General features: G+C 46.7%; 1 protein-coding gene across 1 annotated transcript in view; it reads right to left on the bottom strand.

Moving 5' to 3' along the window:
* Window positions 1-24,179, bottom strand: part of Fgd1 (FYVE, RhoGEF and PH domain containing 1) — a 65,499-nt gene that overhangs the window by 32,292 nt on the left and 9,028 nt on the right. Inside the window, exons 2-4 of the mRNA XM_042684863.1 lie at window positions 4,394-4,567; window positions 3,388-3,565; window positions 2,801-3,260 (exon numbers count right to left, since the gene is read on the bottom strand). Coding sequence (XP_042540797.1) covers window positions 2,801-3,260; window positions 3,388-3,565; window positions 4,394-4,567 — 812 coding nt within the window. The remainder of the gene's footprint in view (window positions 1-2,800; window positions 3,261-3,387; window positions 3,566-4,393; window positions 4,568-24,179) is intronic.

The raw sequence follows: 24,179 nt of genomic DNA, 5'->3' as shown, positions 1-24,179 counted from the left end.
GCTGAGAAATTGAACCCAGGGCCTTGAGCATGCAAGGCAAGTGCTCTACCACTGAGCCACCTTCCCAGCCCCAAGAAACTAATATTTTTAATGAAAAAAAAAAAGCATGTTGTTATGCTGTCTGGGCTGGCCTTGAACTTCTGGGCTCAAGAATTCCTCCCTAGTAGCTCTTTAGTACCTGGGACAACAAGTGAGTATTGCCACACCCTGCTCCCCTTAAATTCAAGATCAGCTTATAAGCTGCTCTAAGCTTAACACCACCCTTATATAACCCTGACCCAAGCTTTACCCCTGGCTCATAAAGGTGGATCATAAAGCTTATCCTCAATTTTGATGGCATATACCCCTTCCCTCAGCCCTCATTTACTCATTCATCTGCTTTTCTTATTCATAGTGGTTAAGCATGGAAACTGGGAACTCACACCTCCTGGATTCAACGCTCATTTCTTCCATTCACTAACTTGCATAATAAGTTAGTGAACTGTTTAGTTTTTAAGACTCATTATCCATAAATACCACCAAAGGATTGAGTAGTCTATAACTATTAGCTATTTATTCACCCACTCAAATCACTGCCAGCAAAAAAGCTTGCTTAGTACCTGGGTATGAGGAAAAACAGAATTATAAAAATGGTAAAAAAATTGGGAAGTAGTGCTGTGGCTCAAAGTGGTAGAGGGCTAGCCTTGAGTGACAGAGCCCAGGCCCTGAGTTCAAGTCCCACAACCACAACAACAACAACAACAAAGAAAGGCTAAAAATCGTCAGATGCTGGTGGCTCACACCTGTAATCCTAGCTACTCAGGAGTTCAAAGGAAGCTGGTGAAGAAAAGTCCATGAGACTTAATTCCACTAAACTACCAAAAAAGCTGGAAGTAAGTGGAGCTGTGGCTCAAGTGGTAGAGTGCTAGCTTTGGGCATAAAAACTCAGGGAGAGGACTAGGAAGGTGGCTCAGTGGTAGAGTGCTTGCTTTGCATGCATGAGGCCCTGGGTTTGATTTCTCAGCACCACATAAGCAGAAAAAGCCAGAAGTGGTGCTGTGGCTTGAGTGGCTGAGCACTAGCCTTGAGCTGAAGAGTTGAGGGACGGCGACCAGGCCCAGAGTTCAGGCCCATGACTGACAAACAAAACAACTCAGGGAGATTGTCCAACCCCTGAGATCAAGTCACAGGACTTGAAAATGCTAAAAATCCATTTTCTGCTGGATGCTAGTGGTTTATGCCTGTAATGCTAGCTACTCATAAGGATCTGAGGTTCAAAACTAGACTGGGAAGCCAATTCCAAGAAAGATTCTTATTTCCAAAGAACCTACAAAAAGCTGGAAATGGAGATGTGGCTCAAGTGGTAGAGTACTAGCCTTGAGCAAAAATGTCAAGCAAGAGCCCAAGAGCCCGAGTTCCAGCCTGAGTGTACACACACACACACACACACACACACACACACACACACACAATCAATACAATTGATTTCCTAGTGGCTTGGCTCAGTTTCCTATTCACTGGACACACACTTATTAAGCACATTTCATCTCAGTAGTCCATGGCCTCATCCTCTCACTGAGCTTGATCTTGGCAGACCAGGTTTGAAAACAGGATGCAGTTTGAAAAATTGTTAGACGGCCAGAGCCCAGAAAGGGATCCATGCTGCCAAAAGCCATCATCTCCACAACCTTAGGCCCTTTTAAGGCTCTTGGTCTTGGCCCCTCCCCTAGCTGTGGGGAAGTCTCTCTGGAATGTGAGAGGCTTTCTGTTATACAGATAAAGAAACTGAGGCTTATAGTGGTGGGTTACACAGGGAAGGCACTTTCTCAGTGTCACCCAACTACAGAACCATGGAAATTTCTACTTGAGAAAGGAGTTTAAAGATCCCTAACCAGGATGCCCATCTTCAAGGCAGAAAACTGGAGGGCCACTCTCTGATGAGAGTGGAACCACATTCCACAATTTTTTTTTTGGGGGGGGGGGGGGTCCAGTCGTAGGGCTTGTACTCTGGGCCTGGGCGCTGTCCCTCAGCTCTTCAGCTCAAGGCTAGCGCTCAACCACTTGAGCCACAGCGCCACTTCCGGCTTTTTTCTTTTTGCTTATGTGGTGCTGAGGAATGGAACCCAGGGCCTCAGGCATGCAAGGCAAGCACTCTACCACTGAGCCACCTTCCCAGCCCGGAACCAGTTTCCTAAGTTGGTATTTGGAATAGTACATGGCCATTTTGGCAGTCATATAATTGGAGGGAGGTATATAGGTCCAGGGGACCAAAAAAGCTAAAGAAAAATGCTAGCCACGCTAAGTGGCTCCATCTTGTAATGCTAGCTACTCAGGTTCTCAGTTCAGAGTCAGCCTGGGCAGAAAAGTCCATTATCTCTAATTTTTTTGCCAGTCCTGTAGCTTGAACTCAGGGCCTGGGCCCTGCCCCTGAACTTCTTATGCTCACAGCACCACTTCCGGCCTTTTCTGTTTATGTGGTACTAGGGAATCGAACCCAGGGCTTCATGCATGCTAGACAAGCACTAGACCACTAAGTCACATTCTCAGCCCCATTATCTCTAATTAACTGGCAGAAAGCCATAAGTAGAGCTGTGGTAGAGTACTAGCCTCGAGCAAAAACACTTAGTGACAGTATCCAGGCTCTGAGTTCAAGCCCCAGGACCAGCACCCAAAAACCAAACCAAACCAAAACAAAACAACAGCAACAAATAAAACATCCTACATGGAAACAATGCCTTGTTTGGGGAAGAACCAAACACAGAAGCCAGGATTCTTGGTTTTCTGCACATGGTCCTGCCTCTTGGTGAACATGGGTCAGTACCTCCACGGACTCCTGTCTCTCCATTGGGGACACTGGGATTTCTCTGTCTTTCACTTCCTCTTCCTCCTCCTCTTCCTCCTCCTCCTCGTCCTCTTCCTCCTCCAGGTCACTGTCAACCTCCTGAGAGCCAGGCCGGTGGGGATCGGCCAAAGCAACAGGCATACTGGCCAAGGCAGGGGGCCCAGGACAGAGGCTGTGACTGGGGGCCCCATCATCACTGACGAAGCAGGTCTCTTCACTGTTGGATGGTGAGCTGATGCTGTCAATGCCACTGTCTCGGTTGGGTACCTTCTCACCATCCCGGGGCCCAGGAGCCAACAGGAACAGGCAGCGGGAGGCCTCACCCTCAGGAAGCTGGGACACTGGGGGCTGCAGGGGTGGCTGTGGCAACATAGCTGGCTCTGGGGGTCCGGGACAGGGGCCAGGGGTTGGCCTATCGGTGGTGACAATCACAGGTTCTCTGAGGCACAGGCAGAAGACATACATGGAGGCATGACATGAGCTTGACTGAGAGGGGCTTTTACAATTTTCCCTTCCTGTCCCAGACCTACCCTTCCCTACAAGGCTCTCACAAGGAAAGGACTCACCGTTCAAACTTCTCAATCAGTGAAGATACAGCTGCAGAACTGGGGCTGGCTTCTGCCCTGGGAGCCAGACCTTTGGCCACTCGAGGGTCTGCAGGCAGTGGGCGTGATGGTGGAGGAGGGATGGGTTCAGGTGGGGGAAGCATCCGGGGCATCTGCAGGTAGCTGGGCTTTGGGGGAACTGGAGATTTGGATGGGGAAAAAGAGGAGAAATGTTGATGAGCTAGATTTGGAGGTGACTATTCTAACTATGATAGCCAGGCCTCCTTACCCTCTTTACAAACCTTGTTTTAAAAATTTTAATTAATTTATTTTTTATTTTGCCAGTCCTGGGGCTTGAAATCAGGGTCTGGGCACTGTCCCTGAGCTTTTTGCTCAAGGCTCATGCTCTACCACTTGAGCCACAGTACCACTTCCAGCTTTTTGTGGTTAATTGGAGATACAAGTCTCAAAGACTTTTCTGCCCAGGCTGGGTTTTGAACTGCAATCCTCAGATCTCAGCCTCCTGAAGAGCTAGGATTTTAGGTGTGAGACACCCTACCCAGCTAAATCCCTTCTTTTTTTGCCTGGGGTATGTGCACATTAACCCCAGGGCACAGGCCTTCTGCCTGCTGCATTGGTAGCATTGCCCCTGAGACAATGGTACTTCCAGGTACTTCTTTCAGGTATATGTGCCAGTCCTGGGGCTTGAAATCAGGGCCTGAGCACTGTCCCTGAGCTTTTTTGCTCAAGGTTAGTGCTCTACCACTTGAGCCACTGCTCCACTTCTGGCTTTTTGCTGGTTAATTGGAATTAACAGTCCCATAGACATTCCTGCCTGGGCTGGTTTTGAACCACAATTCTCAGGTCTCAGCCTCCTGAGTGCTAGGATTATAGGTGTGAGCCAGCAGTGAGCACCCAGCAACCTCTGGGTACTTCTAATGAAGTGCTCTCCTCTGCTGCCAGTTAACGTCTCCCTCCTCTGTCCTCTCCCCTGGGCCATTTTTCTGTTCTTTCTGGAAATACTTACCCTGTGGCTTTGGGCCCGGTGCCCGCTTCAGTGGTGAAGGACGCTGGCTAGGGATTTCAGTGGGGGGGCCGGGGTCTGAGCGAAGCCGCTGAGGACCTTCTGGATGAGGCTCAAGGCTCTGGCCAGGGTCAAGGGACAAACTTTTAACCAGGATCCGGTTTCCCTGGTGCAGCACTACAGAAAGGAAGAAACATTAGGTAAAGTGATTGCATTTATCCCAAAGGAGACTAGGCAGTTGCATGTGTTAACCAGTATCTATAGCTCTTTCTCAATCTACACTACATTACCAGAAGTTCTTAGCCCAGTCCTCAGATGTGGGGGGGGGGGGGGGGCAGGATTGATGCCCAGGGCTGGAGCTGGCTGTTGTCACCAACAGGCAGGACTTGTCTGTGATTAACACATTGATTCTATGTATGCTAGCAGGCATTGCTAAGTTTAACTAGGCTGGGAGCAGGAGTAAGTATCCTAAATAAAGTTGGTATACATGTTTGCACAGCCAAAATGGGGATGTTCACTAAAAACCATTCTAACTTCGTGTGTGTGTGTGTGTGTGTGTGTGTGTGTGTGAGAGAGAGAGAGAGAGAGAGAGAGAGAGAGAGAGAGAGAGAGAGAGAGAGAGAGAGACAGAGACAGAGACAGAGACAGAGAGACAGAGAGAGAGTGTCCTGGGGCTTGAATTTGCTTCTCTCTCTCTCTTCCCTCCCCCCTCTCCCCCCACCTCTGCTTTTTTGCTCACAGCTGGCACTCTACCAATTCAGCCATGCTTCCAGTTATGGCTTTTCTTGGTTAACTAGAGATAAGACTCTTCTGGATTTGTCTGCTTTCAACCATGATCCTCATATCTCACCCTCTATAGTAGTAACTAGGAAGCTAGGAGTATAAGATGTGAGCCAATAGTGACTAGTTACTTCTATTTACAATGGCATTTAGAATATCTGAAATTTCTTATGTATAAATTTCTGCAGTTGAGTATACTTAAAAATGAAAAAAAAAATAAACAGGGGCTGGGAAGATGGCTCAGTGGTTGAGTGTTTGCCTTGCATATATGAGGCCCTGGGTTCGATTCCTTAGCACTACATAAGCACAAAAAGCCAGAAGTAGCACTGTGGCTCAAGTGATAGAGCACTAGCCTTGAGCTGAAGAGTGGAGGGACAGGGCCCAGGCCCAGAGTTCAGGCCCCACGACTGACCAAAAAAAAAAACAAAAAGCTAAAAACAGAGCCAGGCACTGGTGACTCACACCTGTAATCATAGCTACTCAGGAAGCTGAGATCTGAGGATCACAGTTTGAAGCCAGCCTGGACAGAAAAGTCCATGGGAATCTTATCTCCAATTAACCACCAGAAAAAACTGGAAGTGGGGCTAGGAAGGTGGCTCAGTGGTAGAGTGCTTGCCTTGCATGCATGAGGCCCTGGGTTCCATTCCTTAGCACCACATAAGCAGAAAAAAAAAGCCAGCAGTGGCACTGTGGCTCAAGTGGTAGAGCGCTAGCCTTGAGCTGAAGAGCTGAGGGACAGCGCCCAGGCCCAGAGTTCAGGCCCCACGACTGGACCAAAAACAAACAAACAAACTGGAAGTGGTTCAAAGTCGTCAAGCACTAGCCTTAGCAAAAGAGCTCAGGGACAGTGCCCAGTCCTTGAATTCAAGCCCCACGACCAACAAAAAAATATTGGTAAAACTGGAGCTCTGGGGGTGTGTGTGTGTGACATAGGTGGTAGAGAGCCTGCCTGGCAACCCCAAGGCCCTGAGTTCAAACCCCAGTATCACCAAAAAACCGATGGAACTAGGGGCCAGAATGTAATTCAGGGGCAGAGCACTACCTTAGCATGTGTGAGGCCCTGTGTTCCATCCCCAACACACACACACACACACACACACACAGATGATCCCATGTCACATAAGCAAACATTGTGCTTCTAAAAACCCCAGCTTCTCAACACATTTCTACTCCTATTCATAACACCCCCAGAATGTTTTTAAAACATAAGCAAGCCAGGTTCTGATGGATCATGCCTGTAATCTTAGCTACTCAGGAAGCTGAGAGCTGAGGATCCTGGTTTGAAGCCAGTCCTAACACAAAAGCTTGAGAGACTTTTGTCTCCAATTAAACACCAAAAAGCCAGAAGTGGAGCTGTGGCTCAAGTGGTAAACTGCCAATCTTAAGCAAGAAAGCCAAGTGAATATTCAAGGCCCTGAGTTTAAGCCCCAGTACCTGTATAAGATAAAATAAGTAAGCCAGGTGCTGGTGGCTCTCACCTATAATCCTAGCTACTCAGGAGGCTGAGATCTGAGAATTGCAATTCGTAGCCAGCTGGGGCAAGAAAGTCTGTGAGACTCTTATCTCCAGTAAACTACTCAGACAAAGTGGGAAATGGTGCTGTGGCTCAAGTGGTGGAGAGCAGTAGCTTCAAGCAAAAGAAGCTCAGGAATAGTGCCCAGGCCCAGAGTTCAAGCCCCAGGACCAGCAAAAAATAAAAATGAAAAATAAGGGCTAGGAAGATGGCTCAGTGGTAGAGCGCTTGCCTTGCATGCCTGAGGCCCTGGGTTCAATTCCTCAGCACCACATAAGCACAAAAAGCCGGAAGTGGCACTGTGACTCAAGTGGTAGAGTGCTAGCCTTGAGCTGAAGAGCTGAGGGACAGTGCCCAGGCCCAGAGTTCAGGCCCCACAACCGACAAAAAAAATATATAGGTTATTGTTGGTGGTGGTCATGGGGCCTGAACTCTGGGTCTGGGTGCTGTCTCTCAGATCTTTTGCTCAAGGCTAATGCTCTACCACTTTAAGCCACAGCACCACTTCCCATTTTTTGGTGAGTTCCATGGACTTTCTGACAAGAGTCCCATGGACTTTCCTGCCCAGGCTGGCTTTGAAGTGTGATTCTCAGATCTCAGCCTCCTGAGTAACTAGGATTACAGACAAACCACCAGTGCCTGGCTTTTTTTTTTTCATACATTTACTTATACAACCCTCAAACATGATGTCACTGAGTCACAAAGTATAGTGTCATTTATACTATATTTCAAATTGCAGGGTCACGTGGTATCACATATGGGTACACACAAAGACTACTGCCATGCAAAGTCCATTACAACAGGCTAAACATAATCTCGCACAACAGTAAAACAGCATAAAGTCACACAGCACCACATACTCAGAATCAAACACCTGCATAATTAATTGTGTCATATTCACAACACATGTCCATAGTATCCCAGCTCTTAGCCCAGGGATGCACACAATCACAAAGCCACCTGCTCTCTCTGCTTCAAAAACATACAGCTTCAGACAATAGAAGGGGTGATATTGATCAAGACACATCATACTCATAATTTATATATTACATTGAAGCCCTTTTGTACAACAATTTAAACATTAAAAAAATGCCAGGTGTCAGTGGTTCAAGCCTGTAATCTTAGCTTTTCCGAGGCTGAGATCTGAGGATTGTAGTTCCAAGCCAGCCCTAGCAGTGAAACTCTTATCTCCAATTAACCAGCCAAAGGCCAACCTGGAGCTGTGGCTAAAGTGCCAGACTTCAGAAAAAAAAAAAACCCTCAAGGACAGCAGCCAGGTCCTGAGTTCAAACCCTAACACAGTCATAAAGGGCAACAACCAAAAACCAAAACCTGAAGAGAGACAGCCACATCTTTTTTTTTTTTTTGTCAGTCGTGGGGCCTGAACTCTGGGCCTGGGCGCTGTCCCTCAGCTCTTCAGCTCAAGGCTAGCACTGTACCACTTGAGCCACAGTGCCACTTCCGGCTTTTTTTTCCTGTTTATGTGGTGCTGAGGAATCGAACTCAGGGCCTCAGGCATGCAAGGCAAGCGCTCTACCACTGAGCCATCTTCCCAGACTCACACCTTTCTTCAAAAGGTCAAACAGCCAGAGAAAGTCACAGGAGATTTAGGTCTCCCAGTCTAGGAAGGAAGGACTAGCTAACAGCAGCTTACCTAGACCCCTGAGTCCCCTCTGGCTGTAGTTTAGCAAGAGTGGTCCCAGGACACTCAAGACAAAGGCCCTTCCCAGCCTGAGGGAACATGGTCCTTATGCCCAGTGGGTCCCCCACCCAGTACCTTGCTCTAGGAGTCAGTGTCCTTCCCTACCTGAGCAGACAGGGTCGGGCCTGGACAGAGGAGGTGCTCCTCTCCTTGTGGCCCAATTGGGCTGCTTAGCTATCCTGCTCTGCATATCCTGGCAGGTCCTGCCTGCCTTCCCTCTTGAGTGTGGGGGCTGAGGAGGATGAATCACCTGGAGGGAAGCATAGGCTGAGAAATAGTTGGAAAGACACATGGCCAGAGAAAGTGAGAGATATACCGACTAGCTGGCAGAGACAAACAACCAGTAAGCAAAGCCAAGCACCCTACTGTGCAGAAAGTCACACTGGTACCTGGGGCCCAGGGACTTCCTGTTTGCCTCCTTGGACCTGTATAGGATACCTGTGGAGGCTTCCTTCTCTGTGCCTCTAAGTACATGGGCCTTCCTGGGCAAGCCCTACCCATTTTGTCAGAGCACCTGAGGGACTTCCCTTCCTCTCTGCTATACTACTAGTCCTCAGGGTTGGGTAATCCTGACATCCTCCATGATGCTGCCCTGGCTCACCCTCTGCCACTGGGAGCCCACAGATGGACTTGTCTCTTCATTCTCTCTGCTACCTTTCAGGAAACCCTACAGAATAAGAGACTAAATGAAATACATAGATTCGAGAGTGTCCTGGAGTCCCAGGTGTGGTGGACAGAGATTGTCAGCTCAGTTTCTAGTGTGGAGATGAAGGCAGAGAGAGAAAAATATAGAGAGAAGGGCAGTGATTGGCCCAAGGTAATATAGCCAGGCAGTGGCTGACTTTCAGATCTCAGGTTAGATTTTTTTCCCCTTAACTCTATTCTCCAAGGGAAGTTGGAAAAGAGGGGAATCAGGAGGGACAGAGGTGGACCCCAGTGCTTTAGGAAGTCACAAACTGAACTGATATAAGGCAATTAAAAATAATGTTTTAGCTAGGCACTGGTTGCTCATGCCTATAATCATTGCTACTCAGGAGGCTGAGATCTAAGCGTCACGGTTCAAAGCCAGTCCAGGCAGAAAGAAAAGTCCATGAAACTCTTATCTCCAATAAATCACTCAGAAAACCGGAAGTAACTCTGTGGCTCAAGTGGTGGAGCGCTAGCCTTGAGCTGAAGAGCTGAAGGACAGCACCTAGGCTCAGAGTTCAAGCCTGACAACTGACAAAAAAAGTCACAAACTGATGGAAGTGGCACTGTGGCTCAAGTGGTAGAGCACTCGCCTTGAGCTGAAGAGTGCAGGGACAGCGCCCAAGCCCAGAGTTCAAGCCCCATGACCGACCAAAAACAAAATTTCATCTAAAAAAAAGTCACAAACTGAGAGAACAAGGGAAGGAGTGACATTCTCGAAAAAGAAATGTAGTTCTTATTTTTTGTTTGTCGGTTGTGGGGCTTTAACTCTGGGCCTGGGCACTGTCCTAGAGCTCTTCAGCTCAAGACTGTATATCACCTTTATAATAGCAATTTAAAAAAATGAACTATGTAAATTGAGGATATGGATGGGATGGGGAAAAAGGGTAGAATGATGGAAGAGGTGACACTGACCAAGATGCATTGTCCTCTAACTTGACTTCTGGTATGTAACACCCCTGTATAACTACTTAATAATAATAAATAGCTTGGGATCCTTACAATAATAAGGACCATAGCTCCAGGTCAGTGGGCAGAAAAATGCACATACATTTGTCAGCAGGGACACAAACAATAGAAGAATCACAATCCATGCAGTCATCCAAGCAGGAAGTGGTGAGATCTTATCTAAAACGAAACCAGGGAGGGCTGGGAATGTGGCTTAGTGGTAGAGTGCTCACCTAGCATGCATCAAGCTCTGGATTTGATTTCTCAGTACCACATAAACAGAAAAAGCTGGAAGCCAGGCAGTGGTGGCTCACACCTGTAGTCCTAGCTACTTAGGAGGCTGAGATCTGAGGATCCTGGTTCAAAGCCAGCCCGGGCAGAAAACTCAGTGAAATTCTTGTCTCCAATTAACCATTAGAAAACCAGAAGTGGCACTGTGGCTCAAGTGGTAGAGCATTTTCCTTGAGCTGAAGAGCTCAGGGACAGTGGCCAGGACCAGAATTCAAGCCCCATGACCAACAAAAAAAAAAAAAAGAGGGAAAAAGAAAAAGCCAGAAGTGGCACTGTGGCTCAAGCGGTAGAGTGCTAGCTTTGAGAGCAAAAAGAAGCTCAGGGACGTGCCCAGGCCTGGAGTTCAAGCCTCAGGAGTAGAAAAAAAAAGAGAGAAAAGGGATTGGAGTTGTGGCTTAGCCTCACAAATACAAGGCCATGAATACAAATCCCAATACCTTCAGAAAAGGTCACAAATTGGGCTAGGAATGTGGCTTAGTGGTAGCATGCATGAAACCCTGGGTTCAATTCCTCAGTACCACATAGACAGAAAAAGCTGGAAGTGGCACTATGGCTCAAGTGGTGTAGTGGTAGCCTGGAGCAAAAGAAGCTCAGGGACAGGGGCCGGGAAGGTGGCTCAGTGGTAGAGCGCTTGCCTTGCATGCCTGAGGCACCACATAATCAAAAAAGAAAAAAGCCAGAAGTGGCGCTGTGGCTCAAGTGGTGGAGCGCTAGCCTTGAGCTGAAGAGCTGAGGGACAGGCCCAGGCCCAAAGTTCAGGCCCCACGACCGGACCCCAAAAAAAAAAAAAAGGCTCAGAGACAGTGCCCAGGCCCTAAGTTCAAGCACCAGGACTACTTAGACAATGTTTGTCCTACTTCCTCCTTAGCCCAACTTCCTCTTGCTAGTGCTCACCTCCCAAACAGAGCTTGATTCTCTTTTCCTTCCCAGTATTAATAAACAGCTCTCATTTAGGTACTTTATTTTCTCATATAGTTATAATGTATTTCAAAATTATTCCCCTCTGGGATAGGGTTTCTCCATTTTTCCTTCCCTCCCTTCCTCCCTTCATTTCTTTTTTTTTTTCTGTCAGTACTATGGCTTTAACTGAGGGCCTTATGCTCTGGTTTGGATTTTTCCCTCAAGGATGGCACTCTACTACTTTACTTCTGGCTTTTTGGTGTTATTGGAGATAACTCTCTCATGGACTTTCCTACTAGAACTGACTTTGAACCTCAGTCCTCAGATCTCAGACTCCTGACTAGCTAGGATTACAGGTATGAGCCACGAGGGCCCAGATTAAGTTCCCAATCTTAAAGACATGAGACAGGGGGCTGGGAAGGTGGTTCAGTGGTAGAGCGCTTGCCTTGCATGCCTGAGGCCCTGGGTTCGATTCCTCAGCACCACATAAGCAAAAAGAAAAAAGCCAGAAGTGGCGTTGTGGCTCAAGTGGTAGAGTGCTAGACTTGAGCTGAAGAGCTGAGGGACAGTGCCCAGGCCCAGAGTTCAGGCCCCACGACCAACCAAAAAAAAAAAAAAAAGACATGAGACAGCCATTCAGGAAAAATGAAGTGGTGGTTTAGGAAGTGCAATGGGGTTAGTTTATCAGGGAAGCTCAGGGAAAGGAGAGGCAAGGGAGAGGATGGCCAAATAAAATACAGGATACCCAATTAAATTTGAATCTTGGAGAAACAATGAACATTTTTAGGGAAAGCATATTTCATGCTGGAAATAAATAGTGTTTTCTCATGGGTGTGGTAATAAAGGCATGTCTGTATTCCCAGTATTCAGAAGGTGGAGGAAGGAGGGTCAGGAGTTCCAGGCCACCATGGGCTGTAAACTTACTTGGTTTTGTTTTTATTTTTATTTTAAAGGTGATATGCAGAGGGGTTACAGTTACATAAGTCAGGTAAAGAATACATATCTTGCCGGACACTGGTGGCTCACACCTGTAATTCTTGCTTCTTAGAAGGCTGAGATCTGAGGCTCATGGTTCAAAGCCAGCCCAGGCAGAAAAGTCCATTAGAATCTTATCTCCAATTAGCTACCAGAAAACTAGTAGTTCAAAGTGGTAGAGCACTTACCTTAAGCAAAAGAGCTAAGGGACCGTACCCAGGCCCCTGGCGGGAAAAAATTGAGTACATTTCTTTTTTGACATTGTTACTCCTTCCTCCACTTTCTCCCAATTGGGCATATTTACAATCCTGTATCTTTTCTTTGCTTTTTTCTTTTCTTTTTCTGGGATTTGAATTCAAGACACTAAGCAAGTGATCTACTACTTGAGCCATGCCCCCAGTCCTTTTTTGTTTTATTTATTTTTGATAGGGCCAACTGGCATAGCTGGGATGATTAGGCATGCTCCACATACTCAAGCTTGTTGAAATGACTTCTTGGTTAACATTTTGACCGGGCTGGCTTCAAACTGCTATGCTCTCAATCTCTGTCTCCTAAGTAGCTAAGATTATAGGCACAAACTATTGCACCTGCACCCTGTTTGAAAAACACACACAAGGTTCCTGCACAGTTTTCATGTCCTTTATCTGAAATGCTTTGGACAGTAAGCGTTTACGACTTTGAAATGTTTTAGATTTGGGAATGTTTACAGAAATGTCACTTAACATGAAACTCCAAAACTTGAATTTCAGAGCGTTTTGATTTTTAGATTGGGTTTTCCCAACCTGTCTTAAAAAGTTACGTGTTGTATATCTGAAATTCAAATCTAGCTGTACCTTTCTGGAACTAATTCTGGCAACCCTAGTCAAGGATGAACTTTTTTAGGGGGGCTGGTATTGGGATTGGAACTCAGGGTTTTGCACTAGCTTAGTCTGCTCACTTGGCTGGTGCTCTACCCCTGGAACCACACTCCAACTTCAGAGTGAATGAGCACACCTGGCAAACAAGGCCCCAGATTGCTGTCCATTTAATCTTCATATAGGCAGGGGGTCTACCCAATTCCCCCTGCAGCGGGCACCAATGGATACTTATGACACTAATATTATTTCAGGGATAATCTTCAATTTGGTCTTATTTATTAAAAAACAGAGATGGGCTTAGCGGTATAGATCAGGGTTAGAACAGTTGCCTAGCATGATCCTCAACATTAAAGAGAGAGAGAACGGAAAGGAAGTGGGGAGGGGAGGAGAGAGAAGGGAAGAGGGGAGAGAAGGGGAAAAGTGAGGGGGGAGGGAGAGAAGGGGGGAAAAGGGGAAGGGGATAGCAAGAGAAGGGGAGAAAAGTGGGAGGGAAGATAAAGGGGAAGAGGAGATAAGGGGGAAAGGGCAAGGGGGAGGAAGAGAAGGGAGAGGGGAGAGAAGGAAGAAAGAGAAGAGGAGAGGAGAGGAGAGGAAAGGATTAAGGATCCTGTGTGGATTAAGGTACTACAGCATCTGTATTCAGAACTGACTCAGGAATCAGGCAGACCTTAGTTCAAATCCCAATACCACCATTTGTTACCAAAGCAGCCCTGAGTCCTCATCTAGCTGTGCCTCGGTTTCCTTGTCTTGCAAATATGATAATAGTGGTTTCCTGGTTTAGGGGAGCCTATGAGACAATGAAGAGAAATAGCACAGTGACCCTGGACACGCTGAAAATCAGAAAAGGAATCCACACAACTTCACACAGACAAGCAAGCCCACAGGCAAAAGGCTACTAATGGACTGAGAGTAATTCTGAGTCCAGGTGATTCTGAATCAATTCCACAGCTCTGCTGATTAGGCTGGCTTCCTGTCAGAAGCCAACCAGGCAGTGAAATGACCATGATGGCCTAGCATCCCCCATCCAAATACAATTCAAAATACAAACCACACAAAAGGATAAAATGTATGTCAAGAAGTGTAGCTGAGTTTTGAATTTTCCCATGACAACTTATTGTTGTTGACATAGCCAGATCATTCCAAAAAGCATTTCTGGTGGCTGCATGCCCCTGCTTGGCAGGTGCCCTGAGCACATGCTTTTAGGTTTACTGGCAGAGCAGGTCCAGCTTCTAGCTGGGTTGGAGGAGGATTCCTCCTTTGGCCTATTCACATTGGAACCAGAACTCACTTCTCTCTCACCTCTTTCTGGGAACTTCAGCAATCTGCTTTCCCTTCTCCCTAACCAGCAGCATCCTGGCTCCCTTCTCCTAGCTGAAGCTTTGGCTTAATCTCAAGATAGCCCTTAGAGCTTCAGAGTGGACCTTGGACAATTAACTCCCTGGTAACCTGGGACACATAGCTTCAGAACCCAGGACATCAACTTCTCCATTTTTTAAAATGACAGGAACTTGTGTGTATGGCTCCAATGAGAACCTACTGAGATGCTAGGGTTGGCAGAAGTGTTCAGGCCTTCTCATAGCTGGGACAAACTTCTCCAAATCTTTGCCTTTCCTGGCTGAGGTAGGCCCCAGGAATGCTGAAATTCCTTGGATTGGGGTGGGGTGGGAAAAGGGAACAGAGGGAGTGGAAATGAAAGAAACGGCAAACAGAAAAGTGCCTTCAGGGAAGACTGCTCCTTAGAGGAAGGAGAGGCCTTTCAGTTTGAGTTAAAAAGAGCAGGGGCGCCTATAATCCTAGCTACTCAGGAGGCTGAGATCTGAGGATCTCGGACGGAAGCCAGCCCGGGCAAAAGAGTCCCCATGAGACTTTTTTCCGGTTGGTCCTGGGGCTTGAACTCTGGGCCTGGACACTGTCCCTCAACAATTCGGCTCAAGGCAAGCACCATACCACTTGAGCCACAGAGCAATTCCCAGTTTTGGTTTATTGGAGATAAGAGTCTCACATGGACTTTCCTGTCCAGCCTGGCTTTGAACCTTGATACTTAGATCTCAGCCTCCTGAGTAGCTAGGATTATAGGCATGAGCCACCAGCACCCAGCTCCCATGAGACTCTTATCTTCAATTAGCGACTCAAAAAAACAGAAGCAGAGCTGTAGCTCAATTGGTAGCGTGCTAGCTTTGAGCACAAAGAGGCTCAGGGACAGCACCCAAGCCCTGAGTTCAAGCCCCACAAATGACAAAAAAAGAGAGAGAGAGCAGGGGCTACCTGTGAGCTCAGCCCAGCTCCCTGGTGCCATTTTCCAGTACAGTGCATCCAGAACTTGCTTGGGTTGGTGTTAAGTTCTTTTTGAAAGTTCAGGCACACACAGCTCTGTCACATGTGAAACCTGATGTTTACAGGAACGCTGTGTGCAGTCCAGAAGTTTCTTCTCTGAAGCCCACTACAGTCTGCTGAATGTAAGAACTCTGGAGAAATAGGGTGTTTCCCATACAGTGAAGACACTTTGGAAAATGGGAGCCATTCTGGCAAGTAAGAGCTTCCTGAAGAGTGCACCCTCCTGCAAAGCTAAGCTTTTCACAAAATGGAGGACCTGATTTTTTATTAACAAGATTCCTGTCTTTTTTATTTATTATTTTATTTTTCTTGCCAGTCCTGGGGCTTGAACTCAGGGCCTGGGCACTGTCCCTGGACTTCTTTTGTTCAAGGCTAGCACTCTACCACTTGAGCTACAGTACCACTTCTGGCTTTTTCTGTGTATGTGGTACTGAGAAATCAAACCCAGGGCTTTATGCATGCTAGGCAAGGACTCTACCACTAAGCCACATTCTCAGCCCCCTGATTTGTTTTTTGTCAGTTGTGAGGCCTGAACTCTGGGCCTGGGTGCTGTCCATGAGCCTCTTTGTGCTCAAGGCTAGGGCTCTACCACTTGAGCCACAGCACCACTTTTTCTGCTTATGTGGTGCTGAGGAATTGAACCCAAGGCCTCATGCATGCAAAACAAGCACTCTACCACTGAGCCACCTTCCCAGCCCCAAACCCCTGACTTTTTAAGGCATTATTTGGCTGAGCACTAGTGGCTCATGCCTTTAATCCTAGTTGCTCTGAGGGCTGATATCTGAGGATAATAGTTGGAAGTTACCTCAGGCAGACAAAAGAAAAAGCCAGAAGTGAAGCTGTGACTCAAAGGTAAAGCTCCACCTTTGGGGGTGAGGGTGAGAGGAAAGCCAATAGAGATAGCACAAAGTCCCAATACCAGCACCAAAAGATATCCCAGCCGTATAAAGTAAGGACAGTTCCATAGAAGCCCTTCCCCAAAATGAATGATCTCTATGTAAATGAAGGAATTGGACAAAATGGAAGGCAGTACAGATAAAATAGAGTAACCACTGTTTCATAAAGTAAGATTCCAACAGTAACATTTACACCGTATTACAATGGTGAGTGAATTGAAACCCTTGGCACAACTACTTAAAGGCAATTTTAAAAATTAGAATAAAAAATATATACGCTTCATTGATGGTGCCAGTGGCTCAAATCTATAATTGTAGCTACTCAGGAGGCTGAGATCTGAGGATTGCTGTTTAAAGCCAGTCCAGGCAGGAAAGTCTGTGGGACTCTTCAATTAGCCACCAGAAAACTGGAAGTGGCGCTGTAGCTCAAGTGGTAGAGCAGCACTTGCCTTGAGCTGAATTGCTCAGGGACAGTGCCCAGGACCGACACAAACACAAACACACACACACACACACACACACACACACACACACACACACACACACACACACACACACACTAGAATTGCTGGGAGCTAGTGGCTCACACATGTAGTCCTAGGTACATAGGAGACTGAGAACTGAGGTTTATGGGCCAGCCTGGGCAGAAAAGTCTGAGACTCTCATCTCCAATTAACCATCAAAAAAGCTGGAAGTGGAACTATGGATCAAATGGTAGAGTACTAGCCTTGAGCAAAAAGGTTCAAGGACAGTGCTGAAGCCCTAAGTTCAAATCCCAGGACTGGCACAAATAAATTAGAATTATATCATGTAATTAATTGACTTCAGAATTTGGCCTGTTTCTGAATAAATAAAATGCCTAAAATGTGTTATGTTTGACTGCGCTAATATTAAAAACTTGTCTAGATTTATACTGTTTTTCGAAAGACACAAGATAAACCACACACTTAAAAGGAATGCTGGGGACTGTGAAACTGCAGAGCACATGCCTCACTAATGTAAGAACAGTAGCTCCTCCCCTCATTTAGTTAGTACTTTGCAGGAATAGGGCCCTGTATTGTTAGATCTCCTAGTATTTCAAGAGAATCCAGAAATATGGCTTTTTATATGTAATCTCTCTCTCCCACTCTCCCACTCTCTCCCCCCCCCACTTCCTCTTTGGTGCTTGTATAAGGGTGGACAGGGCATTGACGCTTAGCTTTTTAGCTCAAGGCTGGTGCTCTACCACTAGAGACAAAGCTTCCTTCTAGCTTTTTGCTGATTAACTGAAGATGCATCTTATAGACTTTCTTGTCTAGGCTGGCTTTGAACCTCAATCCTCAGATCTTAGTATCCTGAATAGCTAGGATTATAGGTGTGAGCCACCAGTGCCTAGCCCTAATTATTTCTTTAAAAGTTGTTTTTGGTGGTATTGGAGTTTGAACTCAAGGCAGACAAGATTCTTCCATTGGCACCACTTTTGCAAGTCTTTTGTGTTGATTTTTAAAGATAGGATCTCCCTTTATGGCTGGGCCAACCTGAGCTGAAATCCTATTTGTGCTTCCCTGCATAGCTGGGATAACCATCACACACAACCAGACTTAAGATGGGGTCTCTCAAATTTTTCTGAGATTCCCCTACTCTAAGCACTAGGATCACAAGCTTGAGCTTACTACAACCAGGTCAAATGTAACTTCTCAAACAAATACAACTTGCAGCCATCACATCCCAATATCTGAGTTACAGTCCATAAAGATCCTTCTATCTCTACTGTTTATATTTTTCCTTATGTGAAATGCTCTGGTCCTTGGAGACCAGCTATGGAGGCCCCTTGTCCCACGCCTTAGGCCTGAGCAGGGCCAGGAAGCTAGTTCATGTAGTACTTATTAGCGTCCTGAAATGGAATTTTCTTTTTGCTCTGTCCTGCTCAGAGAGATCAGCTTCTGTCTGTGTAGAATACCTACAGAAGACAGCATGGGATCAAAGAACAGTCAGAATTCTTAGGAGCTTGGCAATGGTGGCTCATGCCTGTAATCCTAGCTATTCAGGAGTTGAGATCTGAGGACCAAAGTTCAAAGCCAGCCTAAGCAGAAAATCCATGAAATTATCTCCAACTAACCAGCAGAAAGCCAGAAGTAGAGATGTGGCTCAAATGGTAGAACATCTTCACTAGCAAAAAAAGCGAAGCAAGTGAGAGAGGTCATAAGTTCCAGCACACATACAAACACACACACACACACACACACACACACACACACACACACACACTGAATTCTTTGGAACTCAAGCTTTATTTTTTTTCAGTAGAGAACAGGAGGTAGAAAAATTCAATTGCTAGTTGAATATCTACTTAGGCTAAGCATTATGTTCATCTTCCTAACAACTCTGTTCCATTTTACAGATAAAGAAACCAAGGTACAGCTGGGAATATGGCTCAGTGGTAGAGTGCTTGCCTTGAATGCATGCAGCCCTAGGTTCCATTCCTCAGCACCACATAAGCAGAAAAAACCCAGAAGTGGCACTGTGGCTTAAGTGGTAGGGCACTAACCTTGAGCTGAAGAGCTGAGGGACAGCGCTCAGGCCCAGAATTCAAGCCCCACGACCAATTAAAAAAAAAAGAAAAGAAAGAAAGAAACCAAGGTACAAAGCAGCAAAATAACCAGCTTGAGGTAATTGTGTTAGGGCTAGATTCTAAGTATGTCTGTGTCTAGTATCACAAAACCTATTTTCAGAAACTACTGAAAAAAGTCACATGTGGAGGGGGAATGGAAAAGACTTTTAAAGAAGATGGCTTTTGCCAGGTGCTGGTGGCTCATGCCTGTAATCCTGGCTACTCAGGAGGCTAAGACCTGAGGATCACGGTTTGAAGCCAGCCCAGGAAGGAAAGTCTGTGAGACTCTTAACTTTTCCAATTAACCACCAGAAAACCAGAACTGGTGCTGTGGCTCAAAATGGTAGAGTGCTCACTTTGAGCTGAAAAGCCTTGACTGAAAAAGTTCAGGAACACTGTGTAGGCCTTGAGCTTAAACCCCACAACTGACAAAAGAAAAAAGAAAAATTAAAAGATGTCCTTTACCTGAGCAGTCCATGATAGAATGTAAAATTTTCATATATATATGTATACATATACATACATACATACATATATATATGTATGTATATATATAGAGGGGGGGGAGAGAATGGTCCTGGGAAGAAAAATATAGGGGGTGTGGGTGAAACGTGTTTCAGGGACAGAGTGCTTGATTTATCAGATGGGTTTAGGGTAGAAAGAAGGGGCAGGAAAAGCCAAAATAAGTAAGTAGGTGGCACTCTTCATGACAATCAAGAGGCAGAGACAATCTGAGGACCATTGTTCAAGCCAGCCTGGGCAGACAAATCCTAGAGACTTATCTCCAATAACCAGCAAAAGGCCTAAACTGGAAGAGTGGCTCAAGTGGTAGACTACCAGCTATGAGTAAAAGAACCAAGCAAAAGAACGATAAAAGGGGTGATATTCATAAAAAATACATGTACGCTAAACTGATAAGTTGAGTTGAAACCCTCTGTACAACTACTTAAATAATAATTTAAAATTTGAAGTAAGACTGAGGGCCAGAGCTCAAGCCCCAGTACTAGCACACACACAAAAATAGACAGAGACAAACATGAATATAGACTAGACAGATCCGAGACAGACTAACCAACACATAAGATCTACAGAGAACCATAAGCAGAAGTATCTATAGACTTAGAAATAAAATAACATATAATCTGGAACACACAACACATAGACCCCAAGACACATGTGGTTATACAGAAATATTCAAACTTACACCTAGGCATACAGAAATAAAAATATTAAGATACACAAAACAGACCTGTGGGGACAAAAACACCCCCCCACCCACACACACAAACATAACAGCACACAACTACCCCAGATGAGAAGCTGTCTGTCCTGCTGTCCGTCCTTCTTCCAGTCCCAGTCGCTTGATTGTTGTGAAGGCTGGCCACCTCCTCCTTGCTTCTCTGGACCAGAGGCCAGAGAAGGACATGGAGGGGGGAGGGTGTAGCTCCACCCCTGGGAGGAGCTGGGGACTTCAGAGGACAGGAAGGGAAGGGAGTGGAGCTGCAGCAGGGAGCACTGGGGGCAGTAATTAGCCAGTTCTGGGGCTGCCACGCTGGCTGGGATTCCCCTCCCTGGGAGGACAAAGCTACTAAGGGGATGGTCCCTGCCTCTACCTCAGGGACCTCCAAGCCCACTCATCTCCTCTCTCATCCATGAGAGGCCTGGACAAGGAGACAGGAAAACTAGAGGCCCCGCGATATCCGTAGAGGAAGACAGAAGAAGGAAGGGGACAAGTCAGAAAGGAGACAGATAAAAAAAAGTCTGAGTAGGGCCCTGAGAATAACTGAGGGAGGCAGGCACAGAAAGGCAATGGGACAGGAACAAGAGGTCAGGCCAAGAACTGGACGTGACTACAATATGTCCTCCCTGAGGCTGTGAACTTGGCTGATAGCAGTTCAATCCTTATTGCCCTAGGCAGAGGAATTAACAACCTCACTTTACAGGTGAGGAACTGAGGTGTCTTGCTTAAAGTCACCTGAAATTTCGGAAGTTGGCAGAGCTGGGGGGAGGGGCTTTCCCCATCGCCAGAGACAAAGGTCCAAACAGGGACCTTCTCTGAAGGTATTCTGCCCCCTAAAGAGGAGAGGTCAAGGAAACTGAGAGACTCACCCTAAATGATGCACAGTGAGACAGAGCCATGCTTTCCTGCTGCCCCCTCCCCAGCTGCCCCAGGGAGGGTGGGAGAGGGGCCTCATCTACACCTGGAATGCATTAGGTAAGGAGGCCAGGACCAGGGAAGCTGGGAAGAGGCTGGAAGGAAAGCAGGGAAGGTGAAGGCAAAAGGCCAAGTGTGGGCGGTGGTGGTGGAAGCGGCAGCAGTGGCAGCAGTGGCAGCGGCGGCGGCGGCGGTGGCAGCAGCAGCAGCAGCAGCAGTGGTGGCGGCAGGCAGCGGCAGTAGTGAGGCTCAACAAGGCAAGGGCCTAGCAGGCCAGGCGGAAGAGCTGCCAGCTGCGGCTCCCATGGGCCAACCCTGCCAGTCCCGCCTTTTCCCACTGTCCACAGGCCCCTTCCTTTGGTGATTTAACTCCTTCCCTGCACAGGCCATGGGGTAGCTGGGACAGACAAAGACACCTGAGCTCTAAGTCACACACACCTATGCTCCCCAGTTTCTTGTCCTTACTCTGGGCCTCCTGATTAGACACAGCTGAGGCCTGTGTGAGGCGCTGTCACCTCCTTTTTTTTGCCAGTCCTGGGGCTTAAACTCAGGGCCTGGGCACTGCCATGAACTTCTTTTTGCTCAAGGCTAGCACTCTACCACTTTGAACCACAGTACCACTTCCGGCTTTTTCTGTTTATGTGGTACTGAGGAATTGAACCCAGGTCCTCAAGCATGCTAGGCAAGCACTCTACCACTAAGCCACATTCTCAGCCCATCCTCCTGGAACCTCCTCAGACTCCCTGCATCCTAAAGAAAATATACCCCTATCCCAATCTCCTGACTTCCCCCATCCCAGAGACAATACCTCCAATCAACCAATGTCCTAGATGGGTGTTGTGTTCTCCACCAGTCTTCTATCATCTCTTTATTCACAGAGAGTCCCCAAGTCCTGAGGACTCCAATCTACACAGTTGCAGGCTCCCAACCTCCTTACTGGTTTTCTCCCATCCTCAGGGCCTTCTTCCATTCCCTTTCAATTCCTTCAGCCTTGCCATGGGCAACCCTTGCCTTCGGGATGAAGTCCAAACTCCTGAGCACAGGGACAAAGCTGGCCTAAGCAGAGAAATACTTCCCTGCCCCCACCCCCAGGCCACAATGGCCTCTTGTCTGTTCCTCGAAAGTGCTCTCTTCCGCCCTGGGGCTTTGGCACATGTCATTCCCAAGGTCTGAACAGCTTTTCTACTTTCTCCTTACCTCTGGACTCATACTTTATCCTTCAGGTCTCAACACAAGGATCTTCCCAGCCCCCTTCCCTTGTGATCTGGTGGCATCTGTGCTAAGAATTCATCCCGGAGGAAAGGCATACCTGACAGCACTGAGTCCAACACATAGTAGGCATTCAATGGACACATTAAAGAGATATTCTCCTTCCTCTTTGCTTTCTCTCTCCTATGTTTTTTCTGTGCTGATCCTAGGGCTTGAACTCAGGACCTGGGCACTGTCCTTGAGCTTTAGTGCTCAAGGCTAGCACTCTACCACTTTGAGCCACAACTCCACTTCTGGCTTTTTGGTAGTTAATCAGAAATAAGAGTCTCAGCTAGGCACCAGTGGCTCATACCTGCAATCCTAGCTACTCAGGAGGCTGAGACTCTTATGTCTAAGTAACCACCAGAAAACTGGAAATGGGGCTAGTAGCTCAAAGTGATGAGTGCTAGCCTTGAGCTAAAAAGTTCAGAGACAGAGCTCAGACCTTGAGTTCCAGCCCCAAGACTAACAAAAGAAAAAAAAGAATATAAAGAATCTCATGAACTTTGCTGGTGGGGATGGCTTTGAAACTTGATCCTCAGATCTCAGCCTCCTAACTAGCTAGGATTACAAGTGTGTGCCACTGTAATCCTCGTACATTTGCTCACCAAGTGTTTATGGTTGCCAAATTATATGCCAGACAAATGTATGAATGATATGAAAATAGGGGAACTTTCATCTCCCTGAGCAGAGATGAAGGTCAAGAGACACAAAAATCAATCAGTAACAGAGCCAGGGGTGCTGAGACTCCTTTGGCTGCTGGCTTATATCCTTGTCTCCAGGTGTTCTGGAGGTGTGATGCCTTCAGGCTGAAGGTGAATTGATTGTTCCAAACATATCTGCTCTCTTCAGATGAGGGAACTTCAATCAGAGAGGCTAGCCAATAGCAGACTGTGCTTTATGCCCTCATTCCAGACATGTCTTAGCCCCACCCAACCAGTGTCTGGCCAGCTCCAGATCTGCCTAAGGCATTTAGCTAAGTGGTCCCCAGAAAGGTATAGCCATAGATGGTGTCTGTCCAGGGTTACTATTAGTTGCCATTCACCTTTTGTGGGATGTGGCCCTAGCTGGGCCCTCCCCCAGGGGGAGGATACCAGAAAGGGCTGAAGAGTATGAGGAAGGATTATGTGCCAACCATTCACACTAGGAAACTTCTATTATTTGTGTGCTTTTTTTTCATCAGTACTAGAGCTTGAACTTAGGGCTTCATGCTCTCTATTTGACTTTTTCTTTTTTGTTCAAAGCTGGTATTTTAGCATTTGAGCCACCACTCCATTTCTGGCTACTTGCCAGTTAATTACAGAAAGATTCTCAGGACTTTGAACCTTGATCCTCAGATCTCAGCCTCTTGTGTAGCTAGGATTACAGGCATGAACCACCAGTGCCCAAGCCAATTCTTTTCTTTTCTTGTGTTAGTATTGGTGCTTAAACTCGGGACTTTGCACTTCTGGCTTTTTTTGTGTGCTAGTACTGGGGCTTGAACTCAGGGCCTGGGTATTTTCTCTGAGCTTTTATGTTCAGGTTGTAACCCTACCACTTGAGCCACATGTCCAATTCTGGCTTTTGGGTGGTTAATTGGAGATAAGAAATCTCATGGATTTTCCTTAGAAATAAGAGTTTCAAGCCAGGAGCTAGTAGCTCATGCCTGTAATCTAGCTACTCAGAAGGCTGAGATCTGAGGATCACAGTTCAAAGCCAGCCAAGGCAGGAAAGTCCATGAAACTCTTATCTCCAATAAACCACCAGAGAACCAGAAGTGATGCTGTGACTCCAAGTGGTAGAATGCTAGCCTTGATATTTAAAAAAAAAACAAAAACAGTGACTGTGCCCAAGCCCTGAGTTCAATACCCACAACCAACAAAAACAAAAGTCTCATGGACTTTCCTGCTCCTGTGGGCTTAAAACCCTTATCC

This window comes from Dipodomys spectabilis, unplaced genomic scaffold (assembly GCF_019054845.1).
Source record: "Dipodomys spectabilis isolate Male_0828 unplaced genomic scaffold, ASM1905484v1 ptg000091l, whole genome shotgun sequence".
NCBI classification, from domain to species: Eukaryota; Metazoa; Chordata; class Mammalia; order Rodentia; family Heteromyidae; genus Dipodomys; species Dipodomys spectabilis.
Note: the sequence above shows the minus strand (reverse complement) of the source record. Positions and strands in the feature narration are given on the sequence as shown.